General features: G+C 49.3%; 2 protein-coding genes across 5 annotated transcripts; one reads left to right on the top strand and one right to left on the bottom strand.

The window, feature by feature from the left end:
- Positions 1-34: 34 nt before the first annotated feature.
- On the top strand, positions 35-2,867 carry LOC104640473 (claudin-16). Its single transcript, XM_075773469.1, has 5 exons — positions 35-148; positions 514-616; positions 1,682-1,846; positions 1,995-2,186; positions 2,734-2,867. Exons 1-5 carry the CDS (start codon positions 35-37, stop codon positions 2,823-2,825), a joined length of 666 nt encoding a protein of 221 aa, XP_075629584.1. The 3' UTR covers positions 2,826-2,867.
- Positions 2,868-4,728: 1,861 nt separating this feature from the next.
- On the bottom strand, positions 4,729-14,398 carry YBX1 (Y-box binding protein 1). Of its 4 annotated transcripts, none has more exons than XM_075773455.1 (8): positions 14,006-14,398; positions 13,548-13,611; positions 10,201-10,234; positions 7,861-7,950; positions 7,340-7,642; positions 6,879-6,961; positions 6,512-6,777; positions 4,729-5,108 (listed from the first exon to the last, which is right to left on the bottom strand). In XM_075773455.1, the coding sequence occupies exons 1-7, from the start codon at positions 14,160-14,162 to the stop codon at positions 6,543-6,545; spliced, it is 966 nt and encodes a 321-aa protein (XP_075629570.1). In that variant the 5' UTR covers positions 14,163-14,398; the 3' UTR covers positions 4,729-5,108; positions 6,512-6,542. The 4 variants fall into 4 exon arrangements, with proteins under 4 accessions (XP_075629570.1, XP_075629571.1, XP_075629569.1 ...); XM_075773456.1 differs by having other exon boundaries at positions 4,729-5,103; positions 14,006-14,394; XM_075773454.1 differs by having other exon boundaries at positions 4,729-5,103; positions 6,512-6,789; positions 14,006-14,335.
- Between the last annotated feature and the right edge of the window lie 8 nt (positions 14,399-14,406).

Raw genomic sequence — 14,406 nt, 5'->3', positions numbered from 1 at the left:
TGGCAGACATCTCTATGCCTTTGCAGGTAACTCCATGAGCGCAGCCTTGCAGATGATGGCATTCGGTCTTGCTCTTCTCTCAACCCTCTTCCTGCTCCTTGCAACATGCACCGACTGCTGGATGGTGAACGCTGATGACAGCGTGGAGGTGAGCAGAGCAACCGTCTTCGAGGTTAGCAGAGCAACCACATTCAAGGTTAGCAGCTGGGAGCAAGGTGGGTGCCTTGACATCTATGGGGTTGCACCCCATGCGGGCTATGGGCTTGGAAAGGGGACATGGCGGGACAAACCCCCTGATTTCTGCATGAGTTGGAGGGTTAGACGATTAGAGAGAGAGAGAAATGCCAGAGCAGAAGGAGGACACAGAGAACAAGGCATGGGTAGGGAGTCACTGGGACATGCCCAGCTGTGGTGGTGAAAGCCTGAAGATCCGCATTGCTGGGCTGGGATATTCCTGGGGAGCTGGGGTGCTTTGTGGTGCTTTTTGCTCGAGTGTCTTTCTCCTGCTTCCAGGTAAGTCACAAATGCCGGGGGCTTTGGAGGGAGTGTGTCACCAACATGCAGGATGGGGTCAGGACCTGTGACCAGTATGACTCCATTTTGGCTGACCATCCAGGTAAGATGGCGTGGCCTGGAGGCATTTTTAAAGTTCACAGCTAGAAGTTTTTCCTCTTCCCTTTTCAAGATGATCCTCATTACAAAGGGTTGACCTTCAATAGTTAGCAATGCAGGCCCAGGGCTTCTCTTGGTCTCCTGACCCATCAGCACAGCCTGGACAGCAACCCATGGTTCAGCCAGATCTGCCATGGGTTCACCAAGCAGGGGAGAGGCCATGAAGCTGTGTCACCTCACAACAAAGGTGTTTTGGCACACAAAGTCCAGGTGCAGCTCCTGCCCTCCATTGCATGGTGGGATGTTGCATGCCAGGGGTGAGGACCATTCCCACTGGCCAAGGACTTGCGTCCTCAACTCAGGGACAGTCATATCATGGTATGGTGACTTCTGGCCTGCACAGGGCACATCAGGCCCTGCACAGAAGAACCATTGTACGAGGTGATGACAAGGGTCAACACAGATTCAGGCAGTGGAGAAGGGAACAAGAAGTCAGCATGGACTAAGTGGGCTCTTGTGCTGCTCTGGGGAAAAAGTTTTATAGGGAGAAGTCACATTGCACACAGCTGGTGATGTGACCTGTGCCAGCTCTCATATTTTTCACTGCTATGTTGACATTTGCTGTTCAAAACACCAACTACACAACTTGGTGGAAAAAACAGACAGTCTGGACAGCAGCATCTTCTGTTTAAGCCTGTGCAAGAGGGTCCTGAGTAGGTGACCACATCCCAGCTGCTGATTGGTGCGCCTTAAGTCGTTTGGTTTCTTGAGCTGGTCTAATAATGGGCTTATGAAGTTCTGTCACAAGATTTCAGAAGAGCCTGGTGAGCACCTTGCCTACAGCACATGGCAGGCACGGGGTTAGTGGGTCCCAATGTAGGTATCTCCTACGGACATGCCCATCAGTGAGCTGGATGACTCTAGCAGTGTCATCCACTGCTAGCTGTCATCCAGCTAGACACTAGCATGACTCTCACAGGCAGCAATCTGGACTGGGGAGACCAGTTCCTCTGACCATTCCTCAGTCCCCTTTCTGTTTTGTTTTTTTTTTTTTCCTTTCCCTGCCTAGTGAAGATTGTGGTGACACGGACCCTGCTGATCACAGCGGACCTCCTGGCTGGCCTGGCTTTGGCTACGTTGCTCCTTGGGCTTGACTGCATCAAGTTGCTCAAGGAAGAGCCTCACGTCAAACTGAAGATGTGCTACGGGGCTGGTGTCATCCTCAGCATTGGGAGTGCGTGGCTGGGAGAGCTCAGGGGCCAGATGGACCTTGTGGCCCATGGAAGCTGGGGAGATGCCAGGAGCCAGGGGCACCTCCTCAGAGGTTGTGGGGGGTCGAAGGGGTTGTGTGGCTCTTTTTTAACTGGCCCTGTTCCTTCTAGGTATCCTGGGTCTTGTGGGCTCCATGTGGTACGCAGTGGATGTCTACATGGAGAGGGCCATGCTGGTGTCGCACAATATATTCCTGGGAGTCCACTACGACTTCGGGTGGTCGTGCTGGCTGGGGATGGCTGGCTCGACGGGCTGCTTCGTGGCATCTGTCCTGCTGACCTGCTGCCTCTATGCCTGCACAGGTCAGTCTGCCCTGTCCCACCCCATCCCACCTCAAATAGCTTTTGATCAGGGATGTATGTGGGGTGAAGGACCAGCTCTGGGGGTGCAGGGACTTCTTGTTGGGTCCGGCCAAATCAAGGGAAACCCCTTCGCAGTTTGCCCGTGCCCCTTGGCTGGGGAGGCTGGGTCATGCCAGGCAGGACTGGGCTGAGTGAGGACCCCATGAGCCCCATAAGGGCAGGGAGGGGGTGCAGAAACACTCCATCCACATCTGTGGGATCTTGAGGTGCCGGTGAGGTGTGTTGATGTCTACCCAAGACAGTGGCCGTGCTGGAGCTGTGACCAGCCAAAGCCTGAGCTGGTGGCTACAAGGACATGCCAGTGGCAATCTGGCCGTCCCACCATCAGGGCCACGGGGCAGGTGATGTCTTGCCAGACATCATCTCTGTCCCTTATGCCTGGTCTCACGGGGTGGAAGTGAACCCCTGCCACGTCCCCATGCTGTGGCACCCCTGAGCCCCTCCTGCTACTGCCAGCCATGACACAACCCCAACTCTCTCCTGCCAGACTCCAGCAGCCGCTGGCAACCCCAGAGGCTTCCCCAGCCCCAGGGCCGAACAGCCACTGGCAAGATGTACGCCATGGACTCCCGCGTGTGACGGGCAGCAGTACCTCCCGCACCCGGCCCCGCTGTGGGATGCTCTCCCCATTAAAGCACCATCGCCTACACTGGGACATCTCTGCAATTGCTTTCAGGCTCTGTTTGCAGGGTCCACACGAGCTGGAGCATCAGCGGCTGCAAAAAAGCAAGGGTGCTGCAGAAGTCACCCGCAGAGGAGGGTTTTTTTCTTTTCCCATTTCCAGCCAGGTTTCATAAAAATAAAGCCCAGGAAAGTGTTGCTTTCAAAAAAGACACTTCCCCAAGTCCCCTGGGGAAGCTGTTGGGACACTGAGGGAAGAATTTAGTGGAAAGCCTTTTCTGCACAGAGCAACACTGACTCCACGTGGCTGGTGGCCCTGGTCGCTCACACACCCGGCTGCTGGAAGTTGCCCCTGCGCTTGGAAGTGGCAGCACAAGGTTTGTAGCTAAAAACGGGGTACAGCTAATGGCCTGGAGCATTAATTAACATTACCACGGGGTGATCATTGGAGGAACTGGGTCAGTTTGAAGCCTAATGGAGTTGCTCTACCTGCAAAGCTGGGTTTTGAAGTCCACATGAAATGGGAATTCTGTTTTCCAAGTGAATGATCATCTTTCTTCACTTACAAACCATTATAAAAACAAACCAGAATCCAAAAATACCATCATCTCCCCCCAAAATTGATGACCGCTTAGTTTTTGTCCTTAATCCCTCGCTTCTTACCCCGAGGTCAGCACACAAACTGTGCAGAAAGCTCCCTGGCACGGGCTTTGCAGCCCCAAAAGGCAGCAGATCAAGCCCACGGCCCGAGCAGACATTACAGCTGGTCCCTGCAACGGAACAGACGTGCAGTCACTTCTGTAGCCCAGGCAGGCTGCAACACACCCGCAGCCCAAACCCGAGGGGCTGCAAGGGCCCTTCCGTGACATCATTTCTAGTCTCACCCACAGCAGAAAGAAACCTCTTGCTTTCTTGCACAGCTCCCCGCTGTGGGTGCTGCACAGAAACACCACTGGCCGACTGCTCCCATGCTGCAGGATACAGCAAGTCTGTCACTGCTATTAGCACAGGGTAATTTATTAAATGACCTTTTTTTTTTTTTTTTTTTGGAAAGGCTAATTTTTCCTCAGGGACCTAAAAAAAACAAAACAAAAAAACCCCCAAAAAACCAAAAGGAAGCTGCACAATGGAAATAAAGAGCACGACTGACAGGCTGGGTGGAACAGCAGGACAGCGGTGACCCAAAGGATGGATGGCTGACGCAGCTAGAGGGGTTAGAGTGCGAGCAACAGCCCCGGGGCAGATGGGGGAGCAATTACAAAGAGCAGCATTTGCATGACAGCGAGGTGGGGGCTCAGGCTCCTTCACCCCACATGACAGCAGAGCCACCACAGGGACACAAGGAGCCCACACCTGAAAACAGCTCAAACCACCACCGAGCAGCAATCTGGGGTCTCCAACGTGCAGCTGCTGTTGGATGCTCTGGATTTCAAACCCAGCCAGGAACCTGCTTTTCCCCCGCTTTCCCCTCAATTCCCATCCCATGCACCAGCAGCTCTCGCAGTGACTCAGCTGAGAGACATCACCCCTGTGATGTACCAAGTCAAGAACAGCAGTTGTGCTCTGCACAGCTCCAGCAGCTACTTTTAGGGGTTTGGTGTTTGGGGCTTTTTTTTCCCCCCTCCCTTTTCAGCACCCTCCCACCATCTCAGTTTTGTGACAGCCATATTCCAGCAGAGACACAGCTGAGCTGCTCCAGTTCAATTACTTTTTTTTTTTTAAATTTTTATGCATTTTACCCCAACTGTCTGTATGTTGAAGAAATAAAGCAGTCTTTTTTCCCCAAAAAAACCTTTTAGGGACACTGAATTTCAACCCTTTTACATCCGTAAACAGGTTTAAAACGACCAAGCACACATGGTAATTCTTTAAGACCTTTATTAACAGATGCTTGCAGTTTGACTTGAAAAAATCAGGTGTATATTTCATACAAATTAAAAATGAGGTTCTTAAAAATCTCAACTTGACCAGATATGAAACAATTTAAAAACCTTTAAAGGTATATTGAGAAAAAACAGGCTTTTAAAAAACGTGTTTATCGTTTCCAAAAGGAGACTTCTTTAGGTAAAAATAATAAAAACCCCATGCTGCATAGATAATGCAGATAGTTCTAGTAATCTGGTCAACAGCAAAAAGCAAGCACTTAAGGTCTTCAGTTCCAATTCTTTTGTTCATTTCTTATTGCTGGAATTTCATTTTCTTTTCTTCTTCATTTCTTAAGTCTTTTCTTTGATGACTAAACTGAAAAAGAGAACAAAGAGGATGATCAGACAGGGGTCAGAGGCTTACACAGGTGTTTTGTCCACCACACCCCCACCACCAGCCCACTCCCAGTGACCAAAACGGGCACAGGACTACAGAAGGAGAAGACACTAAATCTGAACGCAAGGGAGTCCCGCCTGCGCCAGTGGCAGCCTCCCGGGGAGCACTGCTCACACCGGGCCCTGCGGACACACAGCTGGAGAACCCTGAGCAACCCCCAGGAAGGCCTGAGGGCTGCTGAAGATCTCCAGAAGGTGGCTGAAGAGCAATTTCTACCTGTGCCTAACAGGCAGCATGGCTTCAGCAAGCCACTGCCCAGACCACAGAAACCACAACTCTCATTCTCCAATATCATCAACAGACACAAAGAGCAACCCAGCGTCCTCTTGGGGTTTCTCAAAGCCTGTGATGTTAAGAATTCATTTGGTTTGTGTTATCCATTAAGATGAACACCAGGATAAAACAGGTTCACAAGCGCACAGAAAACGCTGCGGTGAGGCCTGAAGAGGCATCAAACCATCCAACTGCATGAGGAATCCCGCGGCACCCCAGCCCTTGAAGAACAAGTCCCTCAGCACTCAGAGCTGGGAGGCGTCTGCGGCTACTGCCAGCACCAAGCTACTTGCCACAGCCAGCTCCTGCATTCCCTGCTCATCCTGTTAACATCACCATTAATGTCACCACTCCCTATTGCTCCCACCAGAGCCTAAATGCCTCTTTCTCTTTGCCTGCCCTCCAGGCACGGAGCAAGAGGAAACAGAGGAGAGAGAGAAAGAACCAACAAGGAGGTGCCAGAAAAAAGCAGAGCAGGTAGAAAGACCTAGCGATGAAAATACTGCCAAATTAGCAAAACTGGCCATCAGAAGACAGCACCAAGCAAGCACCAAACCTACCAGTTGCCAGTCTACCTTGCCACAAAAGAACATTTTAAGATGGACCTTTACACAATCCTCCCAGGTGGGAGGCCACACCAGCACCGCAGGACCGCAACAGTCAGACGCTTGCAGAGCCGAGTGTTTCCCCTAGCTACTCTCAAGCCACAATACCAGCACCGCTGGAATTACTATTTCTGGGTGGACACGGACTGCCGTAAGCTGAACTGCTGAGCACAGCCAAGATTTTAAGACTGGCAGTATTCTAGGGAGCAGCTCCATCAATGAAAATTAAAGCCTGGCAACCGAACCCTCCCAATTAATCGGCATTTGTTCAGCAAAGTCTCACAGCTCAGTCTGGCAGACATTAGTGAGCGTGCTCACAAGTGCAGCACATTTGGTTACATGAACAAGAATAGTCCAAACCTCGTAAGGCAAAAATTAAAGGGAAGCGTCAAAAGAAAAAAGTCACTCATCACACTGTATCGTCAAGAACCTCTGGACACGCACCCGGATGATGGTAGAGATGGTAAGCCGGTATTTACTCAGCCCCGCCCTGCTCGGCCTCGGGAGCGGACGTGTTCTCAGCTGGTGGTTCGGCTGTCTTCGTCTCTTTGCCATCTTGTGGTTTAGGGTTCTCTGGGCGTCTGCGTCGGTAGTTGAAGTTACGACGGTACCGACGTTGAGGTGGCTGCTGACTTTGGGTCTCATCCCCTTGGTTCTCTTTATCTTCTTCATTCCCATCCTCTCTAGGCTGTCTTTGACGAGGAGGACCCCTGAAAGTCAAGCTAGGTTTTAACAATGCAGCATCTGACCATCGCCATGTTCTGTCTCTGTTGCTAAAAGGTTAAAAAAAAAAAGTTGATCTGCAGCATACCTGCGAAATCGTGGTCTATAACCTCGATACATGTTCTGCCTGACTGGTCTGCCTTGTTCTCCTGCACCCTGGTTGTCAGCACCCTGGAAGACATTGGGCAACAAACCATCTTAGCCACACGCAAAAGTCCATTAACACCACAACTAGTCCAGCTGTGAGGAAGCCGGCTGTAAGGGGCTGTCAGGTCAAGTCTGCGGTGCACAACAAGGTGGACATCGGTCCTGGGGCACAAAAGTACACACCATTAGAATTTGTGCTTCTTCCAGTTAATCATACAGGAAGTTTCACAAATTCAAACACACTGTTTTTTTTAAAAGCTTCAGCTTATCAACATCTGCTCCAACATTTCACCCTACTGCCAAACCTTACCAAAAACCATCTTCAGTATCTACAAGAAGTGGCAAAAAGCTGCATCCCATCACCCCGCTCCAAAGCGATCAAGCCAGTTTAGCAAACATTACCTCCACTATCTCTCCCTGCACGGGAGGGTTGGAATATTGTGGTCGACGCCCGTAGGGCCTACGCATATAGTAAGGTGGGTACCGCCGCCTGCGATACGGACGGCGTTGCTGGGCTTGACCTTCTGGTATGTTCTCTGCTCCTTCATTCTTTTCCCCACTCTCACTATTCTGGTAGTTTTGCTGGTAGTTGCGTGGAGGACCCCTACGACGTGGATATCGTCTGTAATGGTTACGGTCTGCTGCGTATTTACTGCCTTGCACTGGAACTCCACCAGGACCTGTAACATTAGCTGCCTCCGCACCCTAAAGAGCAGGGATAGCAATAGGTCAGTCAGCATCAAATCACTTACAGCATAATATAATCCAGTGCCGAGCAACGATTTACATCCACATTGTAAAGCAACGAAAAACCATTCATCTCCTTGGATGTCATCAGGCATCAATTCAAACCACAGGCGCCACACCAAAGCCTGCAGACCACGTTTTCCGCGCGTACTCTAACACCAGAGAAATGTATTTACCTTTTCTCCCTCGACCACATCAAACTCCACGGTCTCTCCATCTCCTACGCTGCGGAGGTACTTCCTGGGGTTATTCTTCTTTATGGCAGTCTAACAACGTAACGTTGCAGAATTACATTTACAGGCACAGCACGAGAATGCTACTTAGCATATCTAAAGACGACTTTTTTTTTTTTTAAGATTAAGGAATTTGAGTATTTAGTATCTTAGGAGGAAGACCTGTACTCTTGAAAAAACAATGAAAACACTGAAGAGCCAGGTAGCCATAAAATCTACCTGTATTACTATAGTTCTGGCCTATTTGAAGCGTGCAACAGCTTTACCATTGACTGAAAAAGTCTGTCAACACGCTGCCTGCTAGCTGAAAAAGCAGTTTGAAAAACAAACCAACCCACAATACACACTGGCCATAGTATTCCTAACCAGAGTTTAGCATTAAACACCCCCACAGTATTTATACATTCCTCTGAGTTATATATATCAATACATCAGCCTTTCCAATCATGCACTCAGCTTTCCAGCCCTCTACCATTTCCCACACCACCACAGCGTGCAGCAGCCTACATAAACACATCGATGGCCAGAAACGAAGATACTTCCTTCTCCACGGCTTCCAATGCCACCGCTTCAGCCACAGCATTTACCAATTAATCACACATCTACTCTAGCTGTGTATGACGCGCCAAGGATCAGCTTCTAAGGCATCAGCACCAGACAAGCCTTTATATCGGTACCTGCACATTAAGTGACATTACTAGAAAACACTGAATTTTCTGTGCTATTCAGTAGTGGATTAAATTTCTGACAGATGAGTTATACTCAACATGCACCACCCTCAGCCACATTCTGCTTATCAAACACCCTCACTGAACAGTAATACAAAATAACTTTACAAAAAATACCAGCAACAGAATTTGACTAGATTTTTTTTTCCCCCTAAATGAACAAAATCTATGAAAAAACATGCCCACAAGTCTCAGGCTACAAAGCAGAGATTTTAGGGAAAGACAGGAAGCCTTATTACAACAGCAGTCAAGCGTAACAGCTCTTCCTGAGACCCAAGCTTGATATTGGGGATAGAAAAAAGCACACAGAGTTGTAACTCCTAAAAGAAACTGATTTCTTTCAGATTAGACCTCTAAAACTGTTTTATAATGAAAATTATTTCATTAAAGCAAATCACTGTCAAACTATGCTTTTAGGAACACAGACAGTAGTTACAGGACAAGTCCTGAAATCTGACATCAAGTCAGGGTCACTTACAGTTACCCTACTTGCAAATCAAGTAATGAAAAAGCTTTCCTCCAGGGTGTATATTCCTGCCTCGGTACACAGAAACACAGTAGCGTTGCTTGGCCTTTCTCCACTGCCCATTACAGAATAACCTTTTATAAACAAATGCCTCTACACTTTAATAACAGGTAATTCAGACATAGCACGAGCAAGAAGCTGAGAGCTGGCAAATCAAACTCAAGTCAAAACACCTTCCAGGGGTTACTTTTTCCTCCCTTTGTTTACAACATGAGCAGTATATCCCTAACTTGAAACAAAACAACAATCCACTGGCTCCTAAATGCCAGAAGTAAGACACACTCCACCAAGAACTCTCTGTGGGCTGCTTCACAACAAGAGATCCTAAGACAGGAAGGGTAAAAACACATTGCTGATCACACAGACTTACAAGTCAGACACCAAGGACTAATCTAAGGCCAACCTGCTCCATGAAATAAGCCACAGGTATGGTGTGCAGTCTCACTCTGGTCTAGTTTCCAGAGGTTTACATGCTCCCCAGTGACAATATTTAAGTGTATGTATCTGTTTAACTGAAAAAAAAAATCTATTAAAATGTTTACAGGCTTTCATTGAAAGCCTGGAGCCATAAATTCCATAAAAGTTTTGCAAAAAAAAAAAAGTCTTCACTGGTACTTCAGCCCTATTACAGCCCAATTAGTTTCTCTCCCTGCTGCCAGCTTTTCATTTAACCTTATTTCCATACGCTTACTAACAACTATATGAATCCACAAGGCAACTTAACTGGACTTCAAACAGTTATCCTCGAGTCAAGAATGTACTTGCAGACAGTGCAATTTCCATCACTGTAAGTATCAGCCCGCTTAACCCCACGTATCTCCTGCCCTCATGATGGACATACGTGGATGTGCAAAACCCCCAGCTGCAAGCAGGCTCTACTTGCAATCTAGTAGTGAGAAACAGTTGTTTGTGTTCAAGTAACAGTTCTTGGAAAACCTGAGGCGCTCTCACAACTTCAATCCTACTCACGTAGGTCATGCACAGCAAGTTTCAGAGAGGTAACATGTTTCCGTTTCAAGGAAATCTTACCTGATGGACAAACACATCTTCCTTGGTGTCATTCCTGCAAGACAACAGGAAATGGAAATTCATGTATGAAACACACACTAAGTTAGGCCAGTTTAAATATTCCATGGTTTGGGGTGGGGACAGAACAGGGAACTGTCAAGACGACTAGCTTTCAGCATCAGCTCCTCAACCTGCTCTCAACTAGTTCCCTAGTAGCTTACTGCTCAAAGCAAAGAGAATGTCAGGTAGTCTGTGCAAGGTTCAGAGCATGCACTGACATCCAGTAAGCCACATGTGAAAGCTCCCTCTTGCACACTTCACTAGGATGTGAAGGAGATGTCTGCAGAAGAACAAACACCTGACAGCAACTGGTCAATCATTTCTGACAGGGGTCTGTTTGGATTTCTCCCATCACAGGAATCAGGAAACACCTCAAGCCTGCACCTACAAGAATCTAAAAGCGTCCTTCAGCGCGATGGCGATACAGTTCGCACCATTACCATGCCGAATGAGGCTGGACAAGCACAATATGGTGCCAACTGAAGTCAGTAAAGTTTCTGTTCTGCAATTAAGAGGCACAGCTGAAACAGCCTCTGTGCTGGTTTGAGCGCTGTACATGCCATTTCCACCACCTATAACAAACTTTCAGCCATACATCCAAGCTCGCATCATACAGACTGAACCTTGCTGGGGTAGTTTCATTACTCTGTAGAACAGTTTGAATCAGTAGTAAAGTGGCTTTCATTTCCTAAAATGACTGGTTAAAGACATTGCAAAGCAAGCTTGTGTGAAAGTGTGCTCAGAACTGGAGAGCTTGCAGGTATGGGTGACAGAATCCAGAATTTATTTTTCTTCTTTTAAGATAAAGACAAGTGTTCCTCACCACTGGCTTTAAAACAGGAGGATGACGAGACTTTTCCAAAAACTAAATCCAAGATATGGCTATTCTGTCAGCATCAGTAAAAATAAGTCACCTTGTTTCCTCATGGAATTGATGCCTACAAGCCTCAAAGGTCACTGGGAAAAGATGGTCAAAAGGCAACATGGCATAGCTGGTCTGACCATCACGAGGCACCTTATCTCCAGAGCCCCACGATGCAGCATCCAGAAGCCCTTGCAAAGCCTGAGCCTAAATACTTCCTCCTTCGCAATGTAAGATCTCTTACCAGATGCTCCAAAAGCTGAAAACCTTCAGAAGAGCCCAGAACAGGTTTCCAGTAAAAAAAAAAAAAAAAGTTTAAAAAAATGCTTAGCACATTCCTTCACTCTCAACTAAAAAATGGCAGTAGGAAGTGCTCGTCGTCTGTGCTCTGGAAGCATGGATGCTCCACAGCTCTTGCCCAAGTTCAATTTTGGGCAACCACACCAGGTGCTTATTTTTAAAGTCCTTTTGAAAACACAGTTTCCATTTAAGAGACCATTGATGTTTGAGATCAACGAATGACTCTGTTACACAGATATAATGCAGGTGTACGCACAGTTAGTTAATGGTCAGTGTTGAAGCTCAGTGCCTGCCATGTGGTTCCTGACGGTGTTTTCCAGCAAGCGCATCTAGAAGCTGCAAGCGTACTGCCGCTTGGATGGTGTAATAGTAATAGCCATCACTTTCTCAAAGAAAACTTGAAATGGCACAAGAGAAACCCCAACTCAAGGCCTAACAAGCCCTTTAGCTTATCTTGGCACTAAACAATTCTCCCCTCAACATCTTTAACCCCTGAAATTTAAAAAAAAAAAAAAAAAAGGCATCAGACAAGCAGACAGATGAAAAGAACACCACCCTTACGTCCAGCAGAGCACAAAATACAGAGCCAGATATCAACGTGCAGCTCCAATTATGGTAAGAGGACCAAGCCAGTGGCCTGCATATCCATTTATTATTTTGACTAACTGTGAGAAACAATTGACAGATGCTCAGAATTCAAACTAACGCTTCAGAACAGAAAGACACTTTTAACATTAAAAGAACACAGGAAATACTGGAAGTCAACGTGCACCTACATCAAAGCCAAATTTTAGTTCCAAAGCTAATTTTAGCTGCAAGCAGACCCAGCTGAAGCAAAGACAAGCAAGGGCAGGAGCTCCTGTGAAGTTTCCCTTGCAGCAAGCCAGAGAGATTCCAGAGTTGAGGAAATGTCCTCCAGTTTGGTTCTCAGGCTGCAGCTCTAATCTCTTGATAACACGAGATCACGCTGGGTTTCTCATTAAAAATGGCAACCTCAGGGATTAAACAGCTGCCAAATTAATGGCTGGGGAAGCCATTTGGACGTCTTAAGTAGCTGCTGTTGCTTCCTTGCTTGACTCACATCACTGAGCATTTCCACTACTGAGGGAAACAGGAAAAAGGCTTCCCTAGAGGTAGGGTTTGTGGCCTATGATTTTATAGGCATTTACAAAAGCCAAAGACGCTAAAGCTTACAGCACCGAGGACTATACAATGTTTAACATTAAAACACTACATGAAGAACACAAACCGGGTAGACTCAGCACCAAGTTTTTAAAGTTGCAGAGGCAAAACCAATTAAGGAGCTTGGCAGACACTTAAGATTGGGTCACAAGGTAACAGACAGGTTTAAAACAAAAAAAAGCAATATTTAAACCAAACCTAAATAAAAGGCCCACTGAAAGCACCAGTATCTACACTTGAAATGGTTTGCAGAGCAATTCCAGGATTCCTCTACTACTGGATGGCTTCCCTGATATGCCAATTTTAAGTAACGACACAACTCATGTTCAATTTTTTCTTTAAAACCAACTACTATCATTAAAAGAATCTTCTAGGCACTTGTTTCTTGAGACCCCTTTATACACTCCAGGCTTGCAATATAAACCCAACCCAATATTCATATTGCTCATTTCCCTGTACATTGAGGGTTTCCTCAACAGAATGCGCTTTTAACTACCAGGCACTCAAAGCAATTTCTGCTTGCATTCATGTGACTGAACTTCATGCAGGAGCTTAAACAAATATTGCGTGGTGTGCTAACAATCAGCAGACTTTTATACCCTTAAGAGCAAAAAACAAACAAAAAAGCCCCACGAACCAACCCCCAAAACCCAACCCACCATGAAAAAAATAACGTTAACGTAAGAAATACCGCCATGAAAGTCAATTCACTAGGAGAGCAAGGCTAGGAGTCCAGCAGTAAAAGACCAACCGGATACAAGCTGGCGGTAAGGGATCCTGGGCGGGGGCAGGACACATCTTACCAGTTTCTCCTGCCAAGTGTCACCACGGAGGGTGACAGCGGTGACCCGGGACACCCGCCCCGCTCCCAGCGGCACATGTCACCCTCAGCCGCGCTCCATCTGGGCTCCGACGTCCGCCAGGCCCGAGCTCAGCCGCCCCCCTCCCCCCGCCGGGCCCTCACCTGTTAATGAAGCCGTAACCGTTCCTCACGTTGAACCATTTCACTGTTCCCAAAACCTTCGTTGCTGAGGGGAGGGAAGGGAAGGTCGGGGGGGGGGGGGGGGGGGGAGAGAGGGAGAGAAGCGGCGGCGTCAGGGCGGCACGTGGCGGGGCGGCGCACACAAAGGCCCCGCGTGGCGGACATTTTGAGCCGCCCCGCCCCCACCCGCCGACACGCGGGGCCCGGCGGCGCGCGCGGGAGGAGGAGGGGAGGGGGGGGGCGGGGGAGGGCGCCCAACGGCCGCCGCGGGGGCGAGCGAGGGGGCGCGCGCACCGCGAGGAGGAGGAGGAGGAGGCGGCGCGCGCGCCGCCCCTCAGTGAGGGGGAGCTCGCGCCGCCCCTCGGCGATGGCGGGGGGGGGGGTAAAGCTCGCGCCGCCGCCGAGGCCTCCCAACCGCCGCGGACACCCCCTCCCCTCACCGATGACCTTCTTGTCCCCGCCGGCGGGAGGCGCCGCCGAGGCCAGGCCGCTGCCCCCGTTCCCGGTCCCGCCGTTAGGCTTGGAGTCGGCGGGGGCGGCGGGGGCCGCCGCGGGGACGGGGGCGGCGGGCGGCTGGGTCTCGGCCTCGCTGCTCATGGCGGCGGCTGTTCGGTGCGGACGGTGGTGGTGACTGGCTGTTTGCGCCGCCTCCCGCGGTGTGATGGTGACTGAGGCCGGCCGTGGGGGGGGGGGCTGCTCCCTGCTCCGGGCTCGCTGAGCTCCGCTCTCCGCTCCCGATACCGATCGAACTGGCCACAATGGCGGCCCGCACCGGCTAGCCACTCCGCGCGCCCCGCCCGCACGCGACGCTATTCGCCGTTCGACCCGCCCGTTAAGCGGC

This window comes from Balearica regulorum, chromosome 21 (assembly GCF_011004875.1).
Source record: "Balearica regulorum gibbericeps isolate bBalReg1 chromosome 21, bBalReg1.pri, whole genome shotgun sequence".
Taxonomy (NCBI): Eukaryota; Metazoa; Chordata; class Aves; order Gruiformes; family Gruidae; genus Balearica; species Balearica regulorum.
Note: the sequence above shows the minus strand (reverse complement) of the source record. Positions and strands in the feature narration are given on the sequence as shown.